Below are 19119 nucleotides of genomic sequence, written 5' to 3'. Positions count from 1 at the left end.
TATTATGTTCATGCCAAGTCTGAAGAAAAATCTCATCTTTGTAGCAGTTTTGGAAGACTGCGGTTATGATGTGATCTTCAGTGAAGGTAAAGCCTTTCTAAGGCACATAGCTACAGGACAAGTGAAGCAGATAGGTGCTCGATTCAAGTACCTGTATGCAATTGAGGTAGAAGATGCATGCACAACCTTGATGAGCAAGGCATATACTATAGATATGGTGGTTAAGAGAGAGCATGTTATACCTCTCAACATGCAACCTTAGAAGGAACCCCCAGAAGTTGTGGAGCAGCCACAAATGGAGAGGTGGAGAGGAGGAAGTGTGGAGACATCCACTAAAGCAGATACCTCCAGTAGGGGGACAGTTTGAGCCAAGTGGGCAGAGGGAGCACATGCAAAGCAATGTAGATCCTTAGTCCAAGATTTTTAGAAATTTAGGGAGGGTCCATTGAGGTGTTTTTTTTCCTCATGGATCATTACCCTTGCTACAGGGGCCCACAGTATTCAGTGGCAGGAAGATCAATTTTCAGTCAGATACTAAGGAGTGCAAAGGAGTGTTGACAACAGAGCAGGAGGCTCAATAGTAGAGTCAGCAACAACGCAGTTTTCCCAGTAGACAATTACATATTGATTCAATGTTTTTTTTATGCTTCTAAGGCAGATGTTGCAGTAGAAGCAACAATAGTGAGAGGTGTTGCATGTAGTACATTCCAAAGGTGTTGGATTGGGGTAGTTGAGAATCCCTTTCTTGCTGAGAGGGATTGTTGAAAAATGCAGCAAGAAAATGTTAATTTGATTTTGCCTTAGTCAAATTGAGAAAATTCGAAATTCCACATCAACAGACAGCTTGGATGAGTTAATTGAGGTGACATGGTTGTTGTCACTCAGTTATCTTAGTTAATTCGAGTTAGGGGCATGAAATTCAGTTGTGTGCAGTGATTCCTAAATTTTAGGAGCCTAGGTTGAGTTAATTTCAATTGTAGCAATCTAATTCAGTTAAATTGAGTTATGGTCAGTTAAACTAGTTTTAATTGTTGGAGGAACTAATGGAAGGTTAAGTTGTGGAAGTGTAACTTCAACTCACTCAGTGATCAACCAGTTAAATAATCAATCCTCCTAAATTATCTCATGCATGCAGAGAATTCGAGTTACCCAGTTGAGATGGAGATTGCAAGGCAGTGTACTATCAGTTGTAGACTATTCCGAAGTGTATAGTTGGTGCATGCAGTTAGAGGAAGAGCCTAAAGGAATTGTGCAATTTAATTGAGGGAAATTTCTATTTAATAGGGGCCTAATTCCTCAAGGAACAACGCAAAGAAATAGGAGCTTGGAGGACTTGAAAATTGGCTAAGTGTTGGCCAGAGTCATTTAGTCAGGCAAAGGGATAGACTATACACTTGTAGGTTGTGCTCAGGCTTGAGAAACATATGTATTTCATCTCTATTCTTTGATTAATGCAATACAGATAGGAAGGGGTTTTGAGCAGTTTCTTTCCCCTAGATAAATCTCTATGTATGTGTGATAAATATTCTTGCATGTTTATGATTTGTGTTCTCGATCGTGAATTGAATTCAGTAGATTAGTAGAGTATATTTGAGTCTTGTGTTTTAGTAAATTAAATGAGCAGTTTCAGATCTACACAATAATTTCTACATTCATAAACAATGGTAGTAACCAAAATTCTTGTATGGGTCAGGATGCCAAATCTCCCTCTACCTTTTTGGCACCAAAAGGTTCTAATGGACATTGGAAATACACTGGGCTCCTTCAAAAAAATGGATACAGAGAGAATGGTTAATGGTTTATTTACCTTTGATCGTATCTATGTAGAGGTAGATCTAATCAAAGGTCTCCCTGATCGTATTTTATTGAAGCATGGATCCAAAGCTTGAATTATGAAAACGCAACATTTAGATGACTTATTTGTTTATGAATAAGACATTTACAAAAATTTTGTCTGCAGATCAAGCAGCCTCAAAAAAATTAAAAGAAGAAAGCATTGAATCTTAAGGTAAAATGATGGAAACCCTTCAATATTTTCACTACGACAACAAAAAATGTGGAAACCAAGGATGAGCCTCCCAAGCAAGAGGATAGGAGTATCCAAAATCTTGAAGATCCAGAACATCCCATGCAAAAAATTAGGGAACCAACCTCCATCCCTAAATTAGCACTTATTGAATCTGTGACCCGCAAGGAGGTTATTTTGACGGGCTCAAAGAAGCCCATTCATTAGAAACTTCTGATTCAAATAAAGAATCCCCCTCGGAGGTGGGGGGGGGTATGAGCTAGCTATGATTCCTCTTGTTTCATCTACAATGGATTGGAAGAAGGTACAAAGACGGAAAGGCAAAAAGAGAATTTAACTTGCTACTATCTTTCTTAGTTTGTTAAGCTTTCTTACATCTTCTCTTCATGGTTTCAGTTGATGTCTTATGGGCAACACTAAAGGTTTTGTCTTATTTTCAGTAAAAATAGAGTGCGTGTATGGATTTTTGGAATGCTTCCTGAATCTGAATATGTACTTTATTAAAATATTAATGGAATTACATATCTTTTTCCTTAGGAAAAAATAATCTTGTTCATGAGGATTTGAAAAGTAGATGGAGCATTAAAAGCACTGAAAGGTGTCACTAGAAACTCTTAATGACCTTCATGTGTTCTAAAGGTTAACTTTGGGATGTATGTCTCTTTCATCATGATTTGGTTGTATCCTAAAATTAGATTGAATTTAGAGAAAAAGTTTGATCCATGATGATCGTCAAGAAGATCATCAATTTATTGAAAACCCAAAAATTAGGATACATGCACCAAATAAACCACAACCAAAAAAACCATTATTTTTAATAATTAAAAATATATATTTTCTTTTAAAAAATATAAATTAGATATAAGAAGGGTAAAATATATACACTTTTATAAATTTAACAATCAAATTATTAAGGTGAAAAGTCTCTTATCATTTTTTTTTTAATCATATACTAATTTAATATCTAAATCAAATATAATTTAAAATTTAATAATAATATTATTATTATTTTTAAATAAAGCAAAATTTTATATACTAATAATCATTTATATCACATTATTATCCAAATATTTAAGAAAACTAAATAGAAGCACCTACTCACAGCAACTTCTAAGTTTTGGAACATAAACATAAGTGTTATGTTGACATTGAAAGAATGTTCGTATCCCCTGGACATAAGCCGGCCAAGTAAATAGGAATATTATCCAACACCTTTATTATTTAAATAAACATGGTAAAAGCTCGTTTTGCTTTACTTTGAAATAGAAATAAAACTTTGAAAGCTCAGTCAAATAAAATATATGTTTGAATAATTCGTATATGCCATCGCCAATATCGGTCAACTCTTCTCTTTCAAAATAGACCAACCCAAAGTAATACTGAAATTTAAATAAATAAATTCTATAAATTATAGAATAAAATCTCAAGTCAAACGTTGCTTCCGTGAATTGGATTCTTGAGCTCAAATCAAATTTACGAAGTGCATACGATCAAAATCTGTTACCATTTGAAATCCTAACCTTACTCATAACACCCGTCAAAATTCTCTCCTTTAACAAAATCATAAATTTAAGATTCAAATTCCATACCCCTCCGAAAATCCTTACGCTTCTGAAAGTCTCAATTTAATATCATTTTAAATTAATGAACAACTTTACAAAAGAAAAGCACTATGCCATTTGTTATTAAATTATCTCAATAAAAGATATTTAAAGCTTTGATAAGAGCTTTTAAATCTAATAATCATATAACATGACTTTAAAAGAGATGTAACCAATGATGAAAAGTAACAGTTTTTATACATGAGATTTCTTTTTAATTGGCCAAATTTTTACACATTTCTTTTTAATTGTTGTAGTTGAGCAATATAGAAAAGTCGAAATCAAATGCTCAAACGGTATATGATTTTTTAATGATATAAGTGGATTTAAAAAAAATAATAATAATAAATATTAATTTATTATATATAAATTATTAAAAATTTATATTTAATATTTTTATGATATTACAATGTTTAATTAAATGAATTTTTCTAAAATTATTATATAAATATAACAAATTGTTTTTGTTAATATTAATATAAAAATAACATTAAAAAAAAAAATAGCTGAAACTAAGTTTTATAACTTTAATGCCCATGGGGTTTTGGATTCACAGTGAATGGGTACATTGTTAAGGTGCTCCTTGCGATAGGTCACTGGTTCAAATCCCCCCATGAGTGCTTAGCTACCCAAAAAAAAAGTTTTATAACTTTAACATAATAATTTTTTTATAAATATAACATTCATAAATATAAAAAATTGCAACTATTAAAAAATCAATCTAGTAACAACCCTATAATAATAATAAAATATTAAAAATATCACATCCATAAATATAAATATATGTTTAAACATATTGTTATCAAAGTAAATGATATCTGAATAGATCATTGTAGCAAATAACAAAATTTCATCATTCAGTTATATTCTATGGGAGTCGGGTCCTTAGCACTCGGCTGTGGCATTCCGTTCTACAACAGACTTTGAATTTTTTTTTCCATTTGGCCTAAACGGACATTCTGGTGGTACCGCTGCTCCTGTATTGCCTGGATCTCCTTTTGAATATCTTTTAAGCTAAGCCCCTCTTGCTAGGTTTGTGGCGGTTCCTCCAGATTTCTAATTGTTGTCATTGCTTTTGCCAATAGGTTCTTCTTAATCCAATGGCGCTGGATTGTCTGTTTGAAGAGAGTTTGCCTACCTCGGGTGTGTCCTGGGTCTATGAGCAGGGGTTCCCAATCCTTCACTAGTAACAGCTATGTCGCAACCTTGGTGTTCAATTCTGCCTCCCATGACGAAATTAGGGACTTGACCTGTGTTAGAGTTCCCCTGCTTCTACCTTCACCATTTTGCCTTCGATCAAAGTTCCTTCCAACCATGGGTACTCCCAGACTCTTGTCTTATCCTGGAGCAGGAGCACTAGAGTTGGAGGGGGAAGAAGATTAGACAGACCTGTAAGAGTAGCATAAGCAGAAAAATTAAAACCAAACCAAATGTCAGTGTTACCATCCGATCATTCCGTGTGGAGCGCAATCACTGAGTCACATTTCCGAGTTTGAGGTGTAACCCGATTTCCCCCCAATCCCTTCATCAATTGCCTTCATCCTCACTGTACCCAGTTTTAGATGAATTCCTTCCCTTTGGCTCACAGTTCTCCCCTCAATCCAGCCAGCCCTCTGGCTCCCTGGATTAAGCTCTACCATAACCAACTTGACAGACTCACAGGGGTTGGGACACTCAAGTATTGGGATGTAGGTGGCAGACCAGAGCCTAACTAAATTGACAAACCCATCAAGGTTTGGTGACCCCGACACACCATTCATGCCCCTCTGGATCTTGAAATTGCCCGACCTTGACGGAATTGGCAGACACGTTGGTAAAGAGCGTGCCCAAGATTGATATCATTCCCTCCATCTGGCTTTTCATTCTACCCCGGCCCTACCAGGTCTTTGACTCCACGAAATTAACCACACCATTGCATAATTAATAGCCGCATCGGGGTTAGGGTCCCCCGAATCCCCTTTAATGCCCAAAGAGCCAAAGGTTTCCCTGGAAGTCAAACAATGGCCGATAGGTCAGACATCCCGGTTTTAGGTCCTGACACCCCATTCCTAGCCCGTTGGATCAGAGGATCACCCAAAGGCTAGACAAAACCAAACTGAACATACTTTGGACCCTGGACTCCCCTTTCTTTCATCTCTGGCCCAGAGAATTTTCGGTTGACAGTAGGCACTCAGGGCTGCCTTAGTGCCAGACCCCTAGTATTGACGAATGCAAGAGCGAAATTTACAACCCGAGTGCCAAGAGAAGACCCTGACCCTCCATGCATGCCCCTTTTTGCCAACAAATTACCATATAATACAGAAATTAAAATGTTGGACATCAATAACAGTGAACTGAACCAAATTCCACCAAAAACACGCAAAACCATCACCATTCTTTGCCAAACCAGCCTCCTTTCTTGTAGCGTAGACTCCATATCTAGAACAAGGCAGGTCTTAAATACATACTAGTTTCTCTCCGAAGCGTTCATGGCATTTTCCTACTTGTGGTGACAATCTCTCCTCCCGTAGGCAAGTTCCACCACCCTGCTACCAGTCTCGTCTCTTGCGAGCAAGTTCCTCCTCAGACTGTGCATGCAAACTCTGGCGCCCCTCACCACCTTTCTTACTCTTATACCCCCTTGCTTCACTGTTTGCCTTCCCAAGGCAGCTGCCACTTGTGGCCATCCTCTCCAAGTTCTTAATGCTGCGCCCATGTGGGGTCCATGGATGGGTCGCCCACCAGTGTTGTCCTCCTTACACATGTCTACGATCTGCATGGGGATCTCCTATCCCGTCGCACCCTAATCAAGGTATTGTTGAAACATATTTAATAAAGTATATTATCATAATTAAAAAATATTATATAAGATATTCTTATTATTTGGGCTTGGAGTATGTCCTAAAACCACTTTTGTTTGGCTAAGAGCTCGTCTTCGTCAGACGTAAGGAAACAAGTTAACAGGTTAACGCCCAAGACCCAGAGGCATCTGCCAGAAGTGAAAATCTGCCCCCTTACCAACCCACCAGCGAGTTACTCCAGGTGATGTGGTTTTCCTTAAATAACAGTGAGTTGATGTGAAAAAATCAAAAAACAAAATCTCATTGTAATTTAAAACAATATTATAATATTATAAAATATAATATAAGAAAAATAACTAAAATTTTATTCCCCATCCCAAAACATCTTCATCACTACATTAGGGGGATAATTTATTAAGGGACCCAAAAAAAAAACATATTATTATAAATTAAATCCTAGCGTAGTAAAACTAAGTCATGTGGAATATTTAGGGCTACATTCAATTTAACTGGAGGAAATAACATCCCAAACCTAATAGGTATATGCCATCGCGTTGAACTAGTGTGTGATATCATGCACCTAAGTATACAATATAATAATTGGTGTACGACAACTTATCAAACTTAATACTGTCTCTACGGAATTTAATCATCTGCAGCTTTAGTTGTAGGTCTTCTCATTGATGATAGGCAATGCAACTACTCCACGATAACTTGAATTTTGCAGCTTTAGTTGTACATCCTTTCATTAATGAACAGAGTTATTGGTTAGGTGTTGCACATGGCATATTTAGAATTTGTGGTATTCAACTTGTATTGGGTTTTTAATCATATTCAGAGTTAGGTTTGTGAAATTCAGCCCCCTATTGGTTTTAGCCTTTGTTGTTACCTGGGAATGCAGTGCACGAGAATCGTTCCAAAGCGATGAAATACAGTGTTGGAAAACTGTGTTGGAAAAATGTGAATATTCACATATTAACAGTCGATTCAAGTCTTAAGTTGTTTGATCAGAGCTTCTTCCAAGGGCAAGTCCTTGCGAGTATTTAGAAGCCAATATGTTTGATCAGAGCTTCTTCCAAGGGCAAGTGCTTTGGAATATATTTAGAAGCCAGTATGTTTCAGTAAATTGTTTAGTGGGCACTTTTCACAAAGGCAAAGTTGCTGCTTTGTCATGCTATCATTTGGGTTTGGGTTTGGGTTTGGGTTTGGGTTTGGGTTAGATTCTGTGAATCTTTTCCAAGCTTACCATGGTTTAAGAGCACTGTGAAGAACACAGTGTGATGGTTACGGATGATGATTGTGTGTCTTTTTCAAGTTTACCATGGTTCCAGAGCACTGTGAAGAACACAGTGCGATGGTCAGGCCTGATGAATGTGTATATTTTTCAAGTTTACCATGGATTCGGAGCACTGTGTCAGCCTGGGTTCTCTATCCGTTGTGATATCAGTTAGGATTTTGCAGAGGTCGTTATTGCATGCTCTTTCTAGTAATTTTAGCCAAAAAGTGATGTTATTATTCCATTGTCAGTCCTTGCTGCTATTGGTCTGATGATATCATTCTGTGGGAGCGGAGGGTTTTAATTTAATTGAAGTTACCCTGCATGCTGCGACTTTTCTTCTTGTTTAGTCTAGCACCCGTCTGATTTTGAATTGGTGATGAGGCCCATTGTCAAGTTGCATCTGGATGAGATCAATTGCATGGTAGCCTGCTGTTCATTTTTTACCTCATCTGAGATGGTCTTACACTGCTTTGTGGATGACATGCTGCCATATGATAGCATTTTCCCACATACGACTGGCACTACATGATATCGTTATTCTTCGGCAATTACAGTTAATGTGGTCTGATTTGTTCAGAGTTTGAGTAAATGAGCATTTATGTTAGTTGCAATTCATCAATATCAATTATGGCTTCTGTATTTTAAAAGAATAAATTCAGAACATGCTCTGCTATTACCACAAGAATAATTCAGAACATGCTCTGCTATTACCTTTTGTGTGCAGAAATGACTTGGTTTTCCCAAGTCTGTGTCTGTACATGTTTTTAGGCTAGATAATTTTTTTCTTCATAGAAAGCATGTTTTCAGGCTAGAGAATTTTTTGTTCATAGAAGCCATTCATGCAATGTGAGAAAACTGGAACAAAAACTTCAGATTCACGATTTCCTAAACAGAGAAAGAAAAAGCCCTAACTGGGCGCACATTCAGAGCAAACAGGAAAGGTCTAAAATCGTGAATAGACAAGCAAATACAAATCTGAACTCACAAAGAACGATTTTACATAGTATATCAATCGGGTAAATAGTGTAGGGTGCATAAATTATTCCTTACTGACAAAATTCCCTAGGAGGAGACGCATCAAACTCCTCAAACAATTATCAACAACTACCCAAGACAGTAGCTGCCAAAGTTTTTACAAAAATTTCTTCTTCGGCCAAAAAAGGCGAACGATAAACCAGACCATCACTGTAAGTCTCAAACACTTGAGAGCTGGCCTATTCGCTTCTCTATCTCAATATGTGTGTGTATATATGACTGTACATTAATAAAATGTGTATATATAGAGATATATATATTCCTGTGTATCTAGACCAGATTTTGCCTTTGCCTTTCTCAATCTAGCTAGCTATGAATCGACGACAGTCTCTCTTGAGGCTTGAATAAATTTACACAGAATAATCACGTCTCGAATCAATCAGCCCCCACAAAAAACAAAAGACCAACACAGACGCCATTTCTGTCTTAAAAGGTAAAAGAACAGACTAAAAACGGGCCAAAAAAAAAAAAGAAAACAGGTCACCCAAGCTCATGCAACGGCTTTCACAGGTTTCTCGATTGGACCAGCGGGAGATGGTCCCCTGAAGCCTGATGTGACCGCGTCGTACACGCAGCAATGAAACGGAACAGGCCTCTCCTTCGCCTGCCAGCATTGCTCACAAACTGTAGAATTGGAATTATAATTACCGGTTCGTGTGCCTGCCACCATGTGACCGTGAGCGGAGGCCAAAATCTCATCCGCAAAAGCCCTCGACATCACATAGGGTTGGGATTGTTGGGGTTTGCTGTGCATGCTGCTCAAATATTGATTCTGCATCTGCTGCTGAAGGCTCAGCGCCGCCGCCGCGGCCCGCTGTAACGAATAAGGGCGAGAAGCGAAAACAGCCGGATTCGACGAAACGGCCGTGAAGTCGTTCTTGCTGTATAATCCCAGGCTGTTTTGCAGAATCCCGTCTTGGTGGTAGAGTCCCCTGCCGCCTGCTATCTGGGGGTAGTATGTTGGAATATGTGCAACAGCGTTTTTGTAATGCCTCGCGGCGGCAGCAGCGGTTTCGTCGTTAAACCACTTCTTGTTATCCGGCCTCCTCCACTCTTCGTCCTGAAGAAACCCGCTGCCGTTCTCGCTTTTCATCACCGGAATGTTCATCCCTGCAGCCTCGCTTTGGCGGGCAACCTGAAACCTCGACCGGCCGTTGGAGAAATTGTTCACAGACGATGAATCTCGCCGCAGAAGCATCTTCTCCGGCTTGCCCCTGTAGCCCCTGTAATTGCTCTTCTGTGAAGCCGCCATGGCCGCCTGCCTAGGGTTTTCCGGCTTAGCTTCGTCGTCGATTCCCAGCGGCCGTTGATCCACAGGCGAGATCTCGCTTCTAGACGATCCAGATTCATAGTCCTCTGCAATCTCTGCCTCGGCGTTGCGCTTCCCCCTGCCCTTCCTGTCTTTCTTGGGCTTCTTGACAGTAACATAAAAGAAACAATCCTTCTCTCTGCTAGGATTATGCTGGTTCAAGATTATGCTGAAATTGGTATTCTCATTGACGGGCAATTTCTGGCGTTTATCCGTCATCTTCAAAGTCCGTCGGCAGACGAATACGGTGGATTGCTGATTGGGGGGAATCCCCGTCTTCTGACTGACCATGGCCTGAAACCGCCTGTAAGTTAACAGAGAATGCACGCCGACGTAACCCTTGTCGTACTCCAGCTCGCCATCGAAGAACGTCAGGCGATAAGCCGTCGCGAAGCTCTCCATTGCCGATCTCAGACTGCACAGCAAAGAAAACATCAACAGACGGCAAATAAAATTACGAATCCAGAAAGCTTTACCCTCTCAATCAAAACCCTTGAAGACGTACCCAACATCAAAAAATATTGCAGAAAAAATAATATCCCGATCCGATCAAACAGTATTTTTTCAAAGAAAATTGAACCGGACTATGTCGGTGGTTCGAGTCGGCGAAGAGGTAAATTAATCGACCCCGTAACGCCGAAAGCCATCACATTCAAATCGAATGAAACGCCATATCATCATGGATATAATCAATTAATAAACGCATTCCCACCGCCTCAATGGCTGCAGAGCCAAAAACAGCCACCGAGCCGAAGCGAAGCTTTTCGAATAACGGCCGTGACTGAATCTAAAGGTGTTATTATTTCTTGCATGCAAAGCAAACAAAAGAAATTCACAAACTAATTCCGTTTCTGACAGCGAAACCGACACACAAACTCAACTTACCTTCATGAAAAACAAGCCGTCCAACAGATTCGATCTCGTGGTCTGGCACACGCCTATGCGTCAATCCATATAGAGGGATGACATTTTGGGTCTATAACTAAACGAACGCTGGCAATTGCGCGGCCTCTTATTTTGTATCGCTAATTAAATATTGATATTATTTTTCCTAATAAAAAAAAAAGCCTTTATTTCCGAAAATTAAATTGTTTAGCATGCTGTTTTTCAAAAAAGTTATGGCGGTGGACACATAAAACTCTGTAACATGGTGTGACCCTCCGATTCAAAAAATTCGAGCTCGGCCCCTCCTGTCATTTCGCCATTAAAATTGGTATTTATCCAGATCATTAATGAAACTAAATTTAGCTTTCTGCTTTTGTATTTTTCCTTGTGCTTTTTGCCTGGTTTTTTGGGAGAAAAGTTGACTGCCACATTTCGTGTTGGCGAAGCAAGCGGGTGTGAAGTGTCACTCACGATTAATGTGTGAAGGTTAGGTTTGAATCCGCTCCATAGCCTTCTAAAATTAAACAAATTAAACAAGGAGACCTAGGTTTTTGCAACGAAAATTTATAACCGCTGAGAGATATAATGACGAATAGTAAATACTTCAAAAAGAGGGACAAATATTAAATTTAATGTTTTCAGAGTCTCATATTCGTTTAAATCTCAAGAGTTCTTTTAATCCACAATAGTGCTGTTACTAATAGCTATTTTACATTACAACGCCAACCCAGTTTTCACAGCTCCAACTATTATATAGTTCAAATTGTTTATCTATCGGTAGAAACTTAGCTTTTTGGATTCCGAAAAAGCTCAACTGCATAAAGCATACTTATTGAAATAAAATATTTTCAAATATATTGCAATTGAGTTGTATTTTCTATACTAATGTGATATAATTTTTAAAACATATATACTGATAAGAAATGTCAAAATGACAATAATAAATATAAAATACTGTAATTGAACCTTCATCAAAAAAAGATTAAGATGGACATTCTTTAATATATTGTGAGGAGTGACAGTTCAAAGAGTGGAGGTTCTTCTACACTTTTGACAATTTATCAATGTTATGTCTCGCCTTTCTGCCTATGTAAGAGACTCACAAGATTGGGTAGAGCTGCAGCAGAGTTAGACATAATAATATTAGTGTGAGAGTACTCACACATAGAATGGTTACTCAAATCACTCAAAAAAATAGTTTTTTAATATTTTAAAATTATTGGTCAAGCACTCATAAATTCAAAAAACAATATACCTTCCTCGAATCAAATTATGTTCTATTAAAGTTCACTCCCCGAATTGAAAATTAGAAAAAAGATTTACAGAAAATTATAAAATTATTTTTCAATTTTTTATTTAGGAAGTCAAAGTTTTCATTAATTTAAAACTCTACTTGAATTTTTAATAATCTAAATTCAAAATTGAGTAAAATCTTTCAAGATATCATTTGGAAAAAAAAATGTCATTAATAATATATTACTATAAAAAAATTAGCATTAATAATATATATATATATATATATATCTTTTTTTTTTTGACAAAAACAGTTATACTTTGTATTAAAAGAAAGTCAAAGCCAGCTTGTCGGTTACATTCAGATAGCCCAAGAACTGGTTATCCTCAACAGATAAATAAACTAATATCATAATCCTAATGCTCTGGATCTTCTTGACTACGTCAGACAAGTCGATTTCCCGAATTTCCCCAAGCTTGTGGATACAGACAAACTGCTGAAGTAAAAGACAGTAGAACATGAGAAGCAGAATTAAGGGATTGGATCCCAATCTTCAACCCCGTCTCTTATCTGAATGCCAACAGGAAGGAGGACAACTTTGTTAGCTTCCGCATCCGCTTCCTTATTATTTTGCCGAAGAACGTGGAAAAAGTTCACCTGAAGAAAGGAGCCAACTAGCTTTCTTATTCTGGTAACCACTCTTGCTAGCCGAAAGTCATGAGGGGACGTGTTATCCACGAGGATTCGAATCAAGGATTGGGAATCACCGAGAATAATGGCTTTCTCGATACCAAGAACCTGTAGGTGCTTTAGGCCCTGCAACAGGGCCATGGCCTCTGCTTGCATGTTGGTACTCTGACCCAAACCCCAGGCATACCTGTTCTCAATGCTGCCATCCACATTCCTGATGACACCTCCAGCCCCAACAATCCCCAGATTGCCTTTGGCAGCCCCATCAAAAAACAAGGAGGAGCTAGCACGCTTTTGGAGCCACATGTGGAATTCGCCCTCAGCAAGCCTGATCTGCCAGTCTTTCCTAATGTTGTATTGTCTCTCATCATTAGAATACTGGAGACCAAGCTTGCTCCCCCATGCCAGATCTTGAGGACTTAGATTTTTATTCTCCAACTTCTCAAACTTCTCACCGAGAGATTCCTTGAGCAGGCCATTGGCTTTTGACAAAACAAGCTTACCCTTCTGTGCTTTCTCTTGAAAAATTCTGTGATTGTGCTCAATCCAGATGTGCCAGAAAATGAATTTCGGATAGGCCAGCCAGGCTGCCTTGAACCAATTGTTCTTGGGGAACTTCCCGGGATAGAGGTGAGCCCAATCGGCAAAGAAGCCAGTAATAGTGTTGGGTAGAGTAACAGTGGATCCCCATGGGGAAATCGCTTCTGCCCAAATACTTTTGGCGAACCTGCATTCTATCAATAAATGAGAGGCATTTTCCTCGTTTTCCAAGCAAAGGGCGCATCTGGAAGGGCCCAGGAAGCCTTTCTTCTTAAGCCTGTCATCTGTTAGAATGCTGTTGTGGCACAATAACCAGTTGAAGAAATCAATTTTTGGCACACAATTCTGCCTCCAAAGACCTCTCCAAGTCGCAGGGCAGCAAGGAACATGGGGAATTTTTTTGAGCTGCGCATAGCCTTGCGCAACTGTGTAAGAACTAGTTTGAGAACCCCAGCCTCTCTTATCATGTTTTCTGATATTAATTGGGCTCATTCCTTTCGGCTTAGTCAGCAGGAATGACCATGCCTAAACTAGAGCAATCGGCATTTGAGGTTTCTTCCAACCTGCCCACGCATTGTCCTTCCAGCTAGAGATATCCCACAACGTTTTGATGTCATTGTTCAACGTCCATCTTCGAAGCTCAATGAGCTATTAGACACCACCTAATGGTTCTTCATTCATAATTTTGTCGTTCCAGATATTGATGAGCTTGCCATTACCCGGGATCCAAAAGGAATGTTTTTGTATCAGAGGTAAGGCCTGCATGCAAAGCCTGTGAATTTGAGAACCTTTAATGGTGGGGGTGAGATCATCCAAGCTTCGTAACCTCTGACCCCTGAAATATTTCTTCCATAGCGCCTTTTGAGCCCAGCCCGGTTTCGGGGCTATTTGTCTCCACAGAATCTTAGCCCCCATAGCGATATTTTGTGTCCTCGGGTCCTTGAAGTTCAGACCTCCTTCTAGCAGAGGCTTAGAAACTTTGTCCCAACTGACTAGGGGGATCTTCTTGTCATTTTTCTTGCCGCCCTTCCAAAAAAACCTTCGAATCCACTCCTCCATCTTCTTGAGAATGCTGGTGGGAGCCAACATGGCCGAGAATTGGAAGATAGGCAGGCTGGTCAGAACAGACTTAATAAGCACTGTCTTCCCAGCAAGATTCAGCCACGAGAAACCCCAAGACTGAATTTTATTCTTGAATTTCTCAACCATTGGGAGCCAATCTTTGCTAGAGTGACTCCTTTGGAAGATAGGAAGGCCCAAATAGATGAAAGAGTTCCAACTAGCAGAGCCAGCGAAGCCTAAACATCTGGATATTGAGGAGAGATCGTTGTTGGATATATTCCAGCCATATAAATTGCATTTCCCTTCGTTTAGTTTACTACCCGAAGTACCATAGAAGTCGTCCAACACTTTTTTGAATCTGGAGGTGGAGTAAACAGATGCAGCACCTAGCAGAAGAGAGTCATCAGCGAACAATGCATGATTAATATCCTTGACACCTCTAGCAATCCTAAGACCCATAATCTCTTGATCCACCTGACACTTTTCTAAATAAAAGCTCAGAACTGAAGCTTGCAAAACAAAAAGAAGAGGAGAAAGAGGGCAACCCTGGCGCAACCCTCTAGAGGCTTTAAAGAACTCCGTTGCTCTTCCATTCACCAGAGGGGCAATCCAGGGCTCAGAGATGCAAGCCCGGACCCATCTAATAAACTCCTGACCAAACCCAAACTTGTGCATCACATCAAAGAGGAAATTGTGACGAACTCGATCAAACGCATTAGCTAGGTCCAGCTTGACCACCATACCTTTTTCTTTCCACTGCAAACTAGAATGAATAGCCTCTTGCACGAGGATTATGTTGTCCACGATCTGCCTACCCTGAACGAACCCCCCTTGATTTTCAGGTATAATGGAGGGCAAGAGGACCTTCAATCTGTTGGCAATCACCTTTGTTATGAGCTTGTAACCAATGTTGCATAGCGAAATTGGACGAAACCTGTTAAAAGTGTTGGCTCCCTTCTCCTTTGGGATGAGGGCGAGAAAGGCAGAATTCGTGTTGCCTCCAATTTTCTGGTAGTTTTGAGATTTTAAAACCATTCTATGCAGGTCCTTCTTCACTATTTGCCAACAAACTTGGATGAATCTGGCTGTAAAGCCATCCAGACCCAGAGCTTTGTCTGGCTCCATTTCATAGAGCGCAGCCTTTATTTCTTTTCTGGTAACTTTAGCTTCCAGCTGATGATTCATACTTAAAGAGATCTTGGAGGGGATAACATCCAAGAACCTTGTGTCCTGACTCATAACCTCGACTTCACTGTAGAGTTTCTCAAAATGGGAGAAGGTAGCCCCTTTGATACTTGTGAAATCCTTGTGGGTAATGAGATCTTCCTTTATTTCAGATATTGTGTTAAAGGACCTTCTAGCTTGGGCTTGCTTGTGGAAGAAGGAGGTATTCCTGTCTCCCACTTTCAACCACAGACTACGGGATTTTTGTCTCCAATATTCTTCCTCTTGCAAGCAAGCTTTGTGGAAGTTTTGTTGCAGGTTTCCTTCTTTGGCTATAGAATCCTCCGAGGGGTCCTCCTCTTCCATCTGCAGTTGGTGCTTCTCGAGGGAGGCATGGGCCATCTTCCTTTCATCAGCCGGATTGGGAAGAGTTTTAGCCCAGCTCTTCAGAACAGCCTTTACTCTTCTTAATTTTTCCTCCCATACAAAGAAAGGAGACCCTGTGACAGGCTGATTCCAGCTTTCTTTAACCTTATCCATAAAGTCTAAGTGCTTAATCCATAAAGGACTGAATCGAAAAGGTATGGGCCCAAAATTTCTGTGTGTTGAGAGCTCCAACCTTATGGGTTTATGATCCGAGATGTTGCATGGCAGAATGAGCATCCTAGCTTCTAAACCAAGGAGAAGATAGGAACTTTGAACAAGGAATCTATCTAATTGCACAACAATATGGCCAAGACCAGTTCTTTTATTTGACCAAGTATACTTACCTTTCAAGGGCTTGATGTCGAGCAGATCCCAATCTTGCATGATGTCCTCCACCCATTCCCTCGCTAGATCCCTTACTATGCTGCCACCTCTCTTCTCAGAAGAGCTTAAAGTTATATTTAGATCCCCTGCGATGATAATATTTCCTAGAGTTTCTTCCTCAGCCATGAGTTTGATTGAGTCCCAACACTGCTTCTTTTCCCCTGCATTTACCGACACATAAACATTAAAGAGGCTAAATGTCTCCCTTGTTTCTCGGCTTATGAATTGCATAAGCTGCCAGTGAGTATTTTGCTTTCCATTGACCAATTCCAACTTGGCTTCATTCCAGAGAGCTCCCAGCCCTCCCGATGCTCCTCGGGCTGAGACAGCCTGCCCTCCACTTTTTCTCCAAAGATTCCTGCTTACTTGGAGGAAGATCTTCTCCTCCAATTTAGTCTCCTGGATCAGTAGGATATCTGGGGTTTCTATCCTAATCAAGCTTCGCATAGCTTCTTCTTTTTGCTTGCTCCCCAACCCCCTGCAATTCCAGGAGACAATATTCATTATTTACCTTTCTGAGATTGGGTGGCCCCTTTGGGGCCCTGTCCCTGACTTCTTGTAATCTTTGGTGTTTTTGCTAGAAGCTTCTCCAACGTTGGTTGACTACCTTGGAGCTTGTCTTTATATGTTTCTCACTCTCTTTTTTCCCGGTCAGACTTCCTTCCTCTTGTCGATCTGTGGGACAATGTTTGGGAGTCACCTATTTCTCCTTCCTCCTCAGATTCTTCTGAATCTTGTTCTTCCTCTTCCATCTCTGTAGCCTTTCCCTTAGGGCTTACTGCTGCACTCTCACCTTGCCTGGAGTTTTTGAGGATCTCTTTCTCATTTGCCTCCTTCTGCTGTTGTTCTGTTTCTTGCACTTCAATTGAGGCTGAGGAAAGGGGGGCGAACACATTCTCTTGTGCCTTTGGATGCTGTCCTTGGCTACTAGAAGAAGGTTGCTGCCCTTTTCCCTTTGTAGCTCCAGGAGGGTTTGAGGGTTTGGGGTTAGCCCTTGATCTTTTGACCTGCTTCCATCCTTCTTCCTTACCTTGCACCGCCTCTTCATTTTTGGTACAGTTCTTGGCAAAGTGTCTGTATTCCTGACACTTGCGGCACTTGAAAGGAAGCTGCTCATAGTCAAGTTTTTGCACATGAGTCCAACTCCCTACATTTATCTTTATAGCCTCCAGCATCCCCACTTCTAGATCCACTTCGACACAGATCCTAGCGCAGTCATATTGATCCTTAGTACTTGCGCGATCTATGAATTTGCCTAGCATGTTGCCTTTATGTTGGAGGGAATCCCAGTTCCAACAATGTATAGGAAGATTCGAAAGTCTCACCCACACTGGAACTACCAACGGAATATCTTTAGCTGGATCAAAATCGGGAGTCCATCTATTCAAATAGAGACCTTGAGGGCCCATAAAATAGGGCCCATTCCTGAAGATTAGATCCTTGTCTTCTTTTGAAATAAACTCGAACATAAAATAGCCTCGCCCTAGAAAATACGAGGTGACACTTTGCTTGATTAACGGCCTCCAGTTCCTGCAGACCCAGGCTTCCGTGGCTTTGGGAGAAGGCCAAAGGCCAGTGAACTGTCCTACCAGGGCCCTCTCCGCCAGTGACAAAGCTACCTTGATCGGCCCCTCCGAGGAAGGGAGACCTCCGGTATATTTTCCAATTTTTTTACAAACTTCGAAGCATTCGATTTTTTCTTGGCTGGCATCGAAGCCAGAAGGGTATTGAACGCGGCATCTTTAGCTGTAGGGGAGGACGGAAGGAATATGGGACGAGCCCAACTCATCCATGGTAGAGGAGGCGCAGCCCTAGCGTGGCCAACGGCAGCACGTGAGCGCACGCAACAGGTTGCAGAGCTCGGGGACAAAGAAAAATAAATAACTTAATAATATATTACTTTCATGAGATTTGTACATAAATTAAAAGTTGTTATGTCTTTTAATTTTTTATATTTCAGTCAAGTTTTATTAGCACAACCATTTGAGGATGGGCCTCGTTAGTAAGGCGGCACAAGATCAAATCTCACGGGGGTGGTTGTGCCCTGTGCTAGGGAATGAGACATGCTAAAGTATCCAACCAGTGTAAGGCTAGTGTGGTCCAGGCCGGGTGCGATCCCCGGGTGACTTTGACGGATAAGATGCCCCTAGGTCGCGACTCCTCAAACCATAAGTCACGCCTGGAGGATCACCGACAACTTGACAAACAAACAAACAAACAAAAACTTTAATATTTCAAACTTTTATTATTAAGCTACTTTCATTTGTTGAAGCTTCATGTTGTCCTTGAAATTTCATGTTGCCTTTGAACTTTACTAAATAAATAATTAATACGCATCTTGCAACAAAGCAATAAATATTGTATAAATTAATATATACACCACTGAATTTGAAATACTTCAAATCCAAGAATCTATATCCCTAACATTTATTATTTTATTATAGAGTGCATATTATTTACTTAGAAAATATTTCTTAAATATTTCATATTCCATTCAAACAACTTAGAGGCTATAATTGACCACACAATCCTAAGTTCACCTTGATGTCTCTATACTTGACCACACAATCCAAATGGAAATAAAACTAAGGAATTTAGCATAATCATTTTTGGAGTTAGGCTATGTAATCCACACAAGCCATAATATACATTAACTTCTCCCAATATTCTTATAAGGCCTTACATTTTAACATAATAAAACTGA

At 39.9% G+C, this 19119-nt stretch overlaps 1 protein-coding gene across 4 annotated transcripts; it reads right to left on the bottom strand.

Annotated features, from left to right (window-relative positions):
- Positions 1 to 8980: 8980 nt before the first annotated feature.
- LOC149218956 (uncharacterized) lies at positions 8981 to 11071 on the bottom strand. Of its 4 annotated transcripts, XM_089384184.1 has the most exons (3): positions 10916 to 11027; positions 10616 to 10811; positions 8981 to 10445 (listed from the first exon to the last, which is right to left on the bottom strand). In XM_089384184.1, exons 2-3 carry the CDS (start codon positions 10675 to 10677, stop codon positions 9212 to 9214), a joined length of 1296 nt encoding a protein of 431 aa, XP_089240310.1. In that variant the 5' UTR covers positions 10678 to 10811; positions 10916 to 11027; the 3' UTR covers positions 8981 to 9211. The 4 variants fall into 4 exon arrangements, with proteins under 4 accessions (XP_089240310.1, XP_089240312.1, XP_089240311.1 ...); XM_089384186.1 differs by lacking the exon at positions 10616 to 10811 and having other exon boundaries at positions 10916 to 11071; XM_089384185.1 differs by lacking the exon at positions 10916 to 11027 and having other exon boundaries at positions 10536 to 10892.
- Positions 11072 to 19119: the final 8048 nt, after the last annotated feature.

Source organism: Pinus tabuliformis, chromosome Q (assembly GCF_031772625.1).
Source record: "Pinus tabuliformis cultivar Carrire ecotype Pingquan chromosome Q, CPIR1, whole genome shotgun sequence".
NCBI lineage: Eukaryota > Viridiplantae > Streptophyta > Pinopsida > Pinales > Pinaceae > Pinus > Pinus tabuliformis.
The sequence above is the reverse complement of the archived record's forward strand: the minus strand, read 5'-3'. Positions and strand labels throughout refer to the sequence as shown.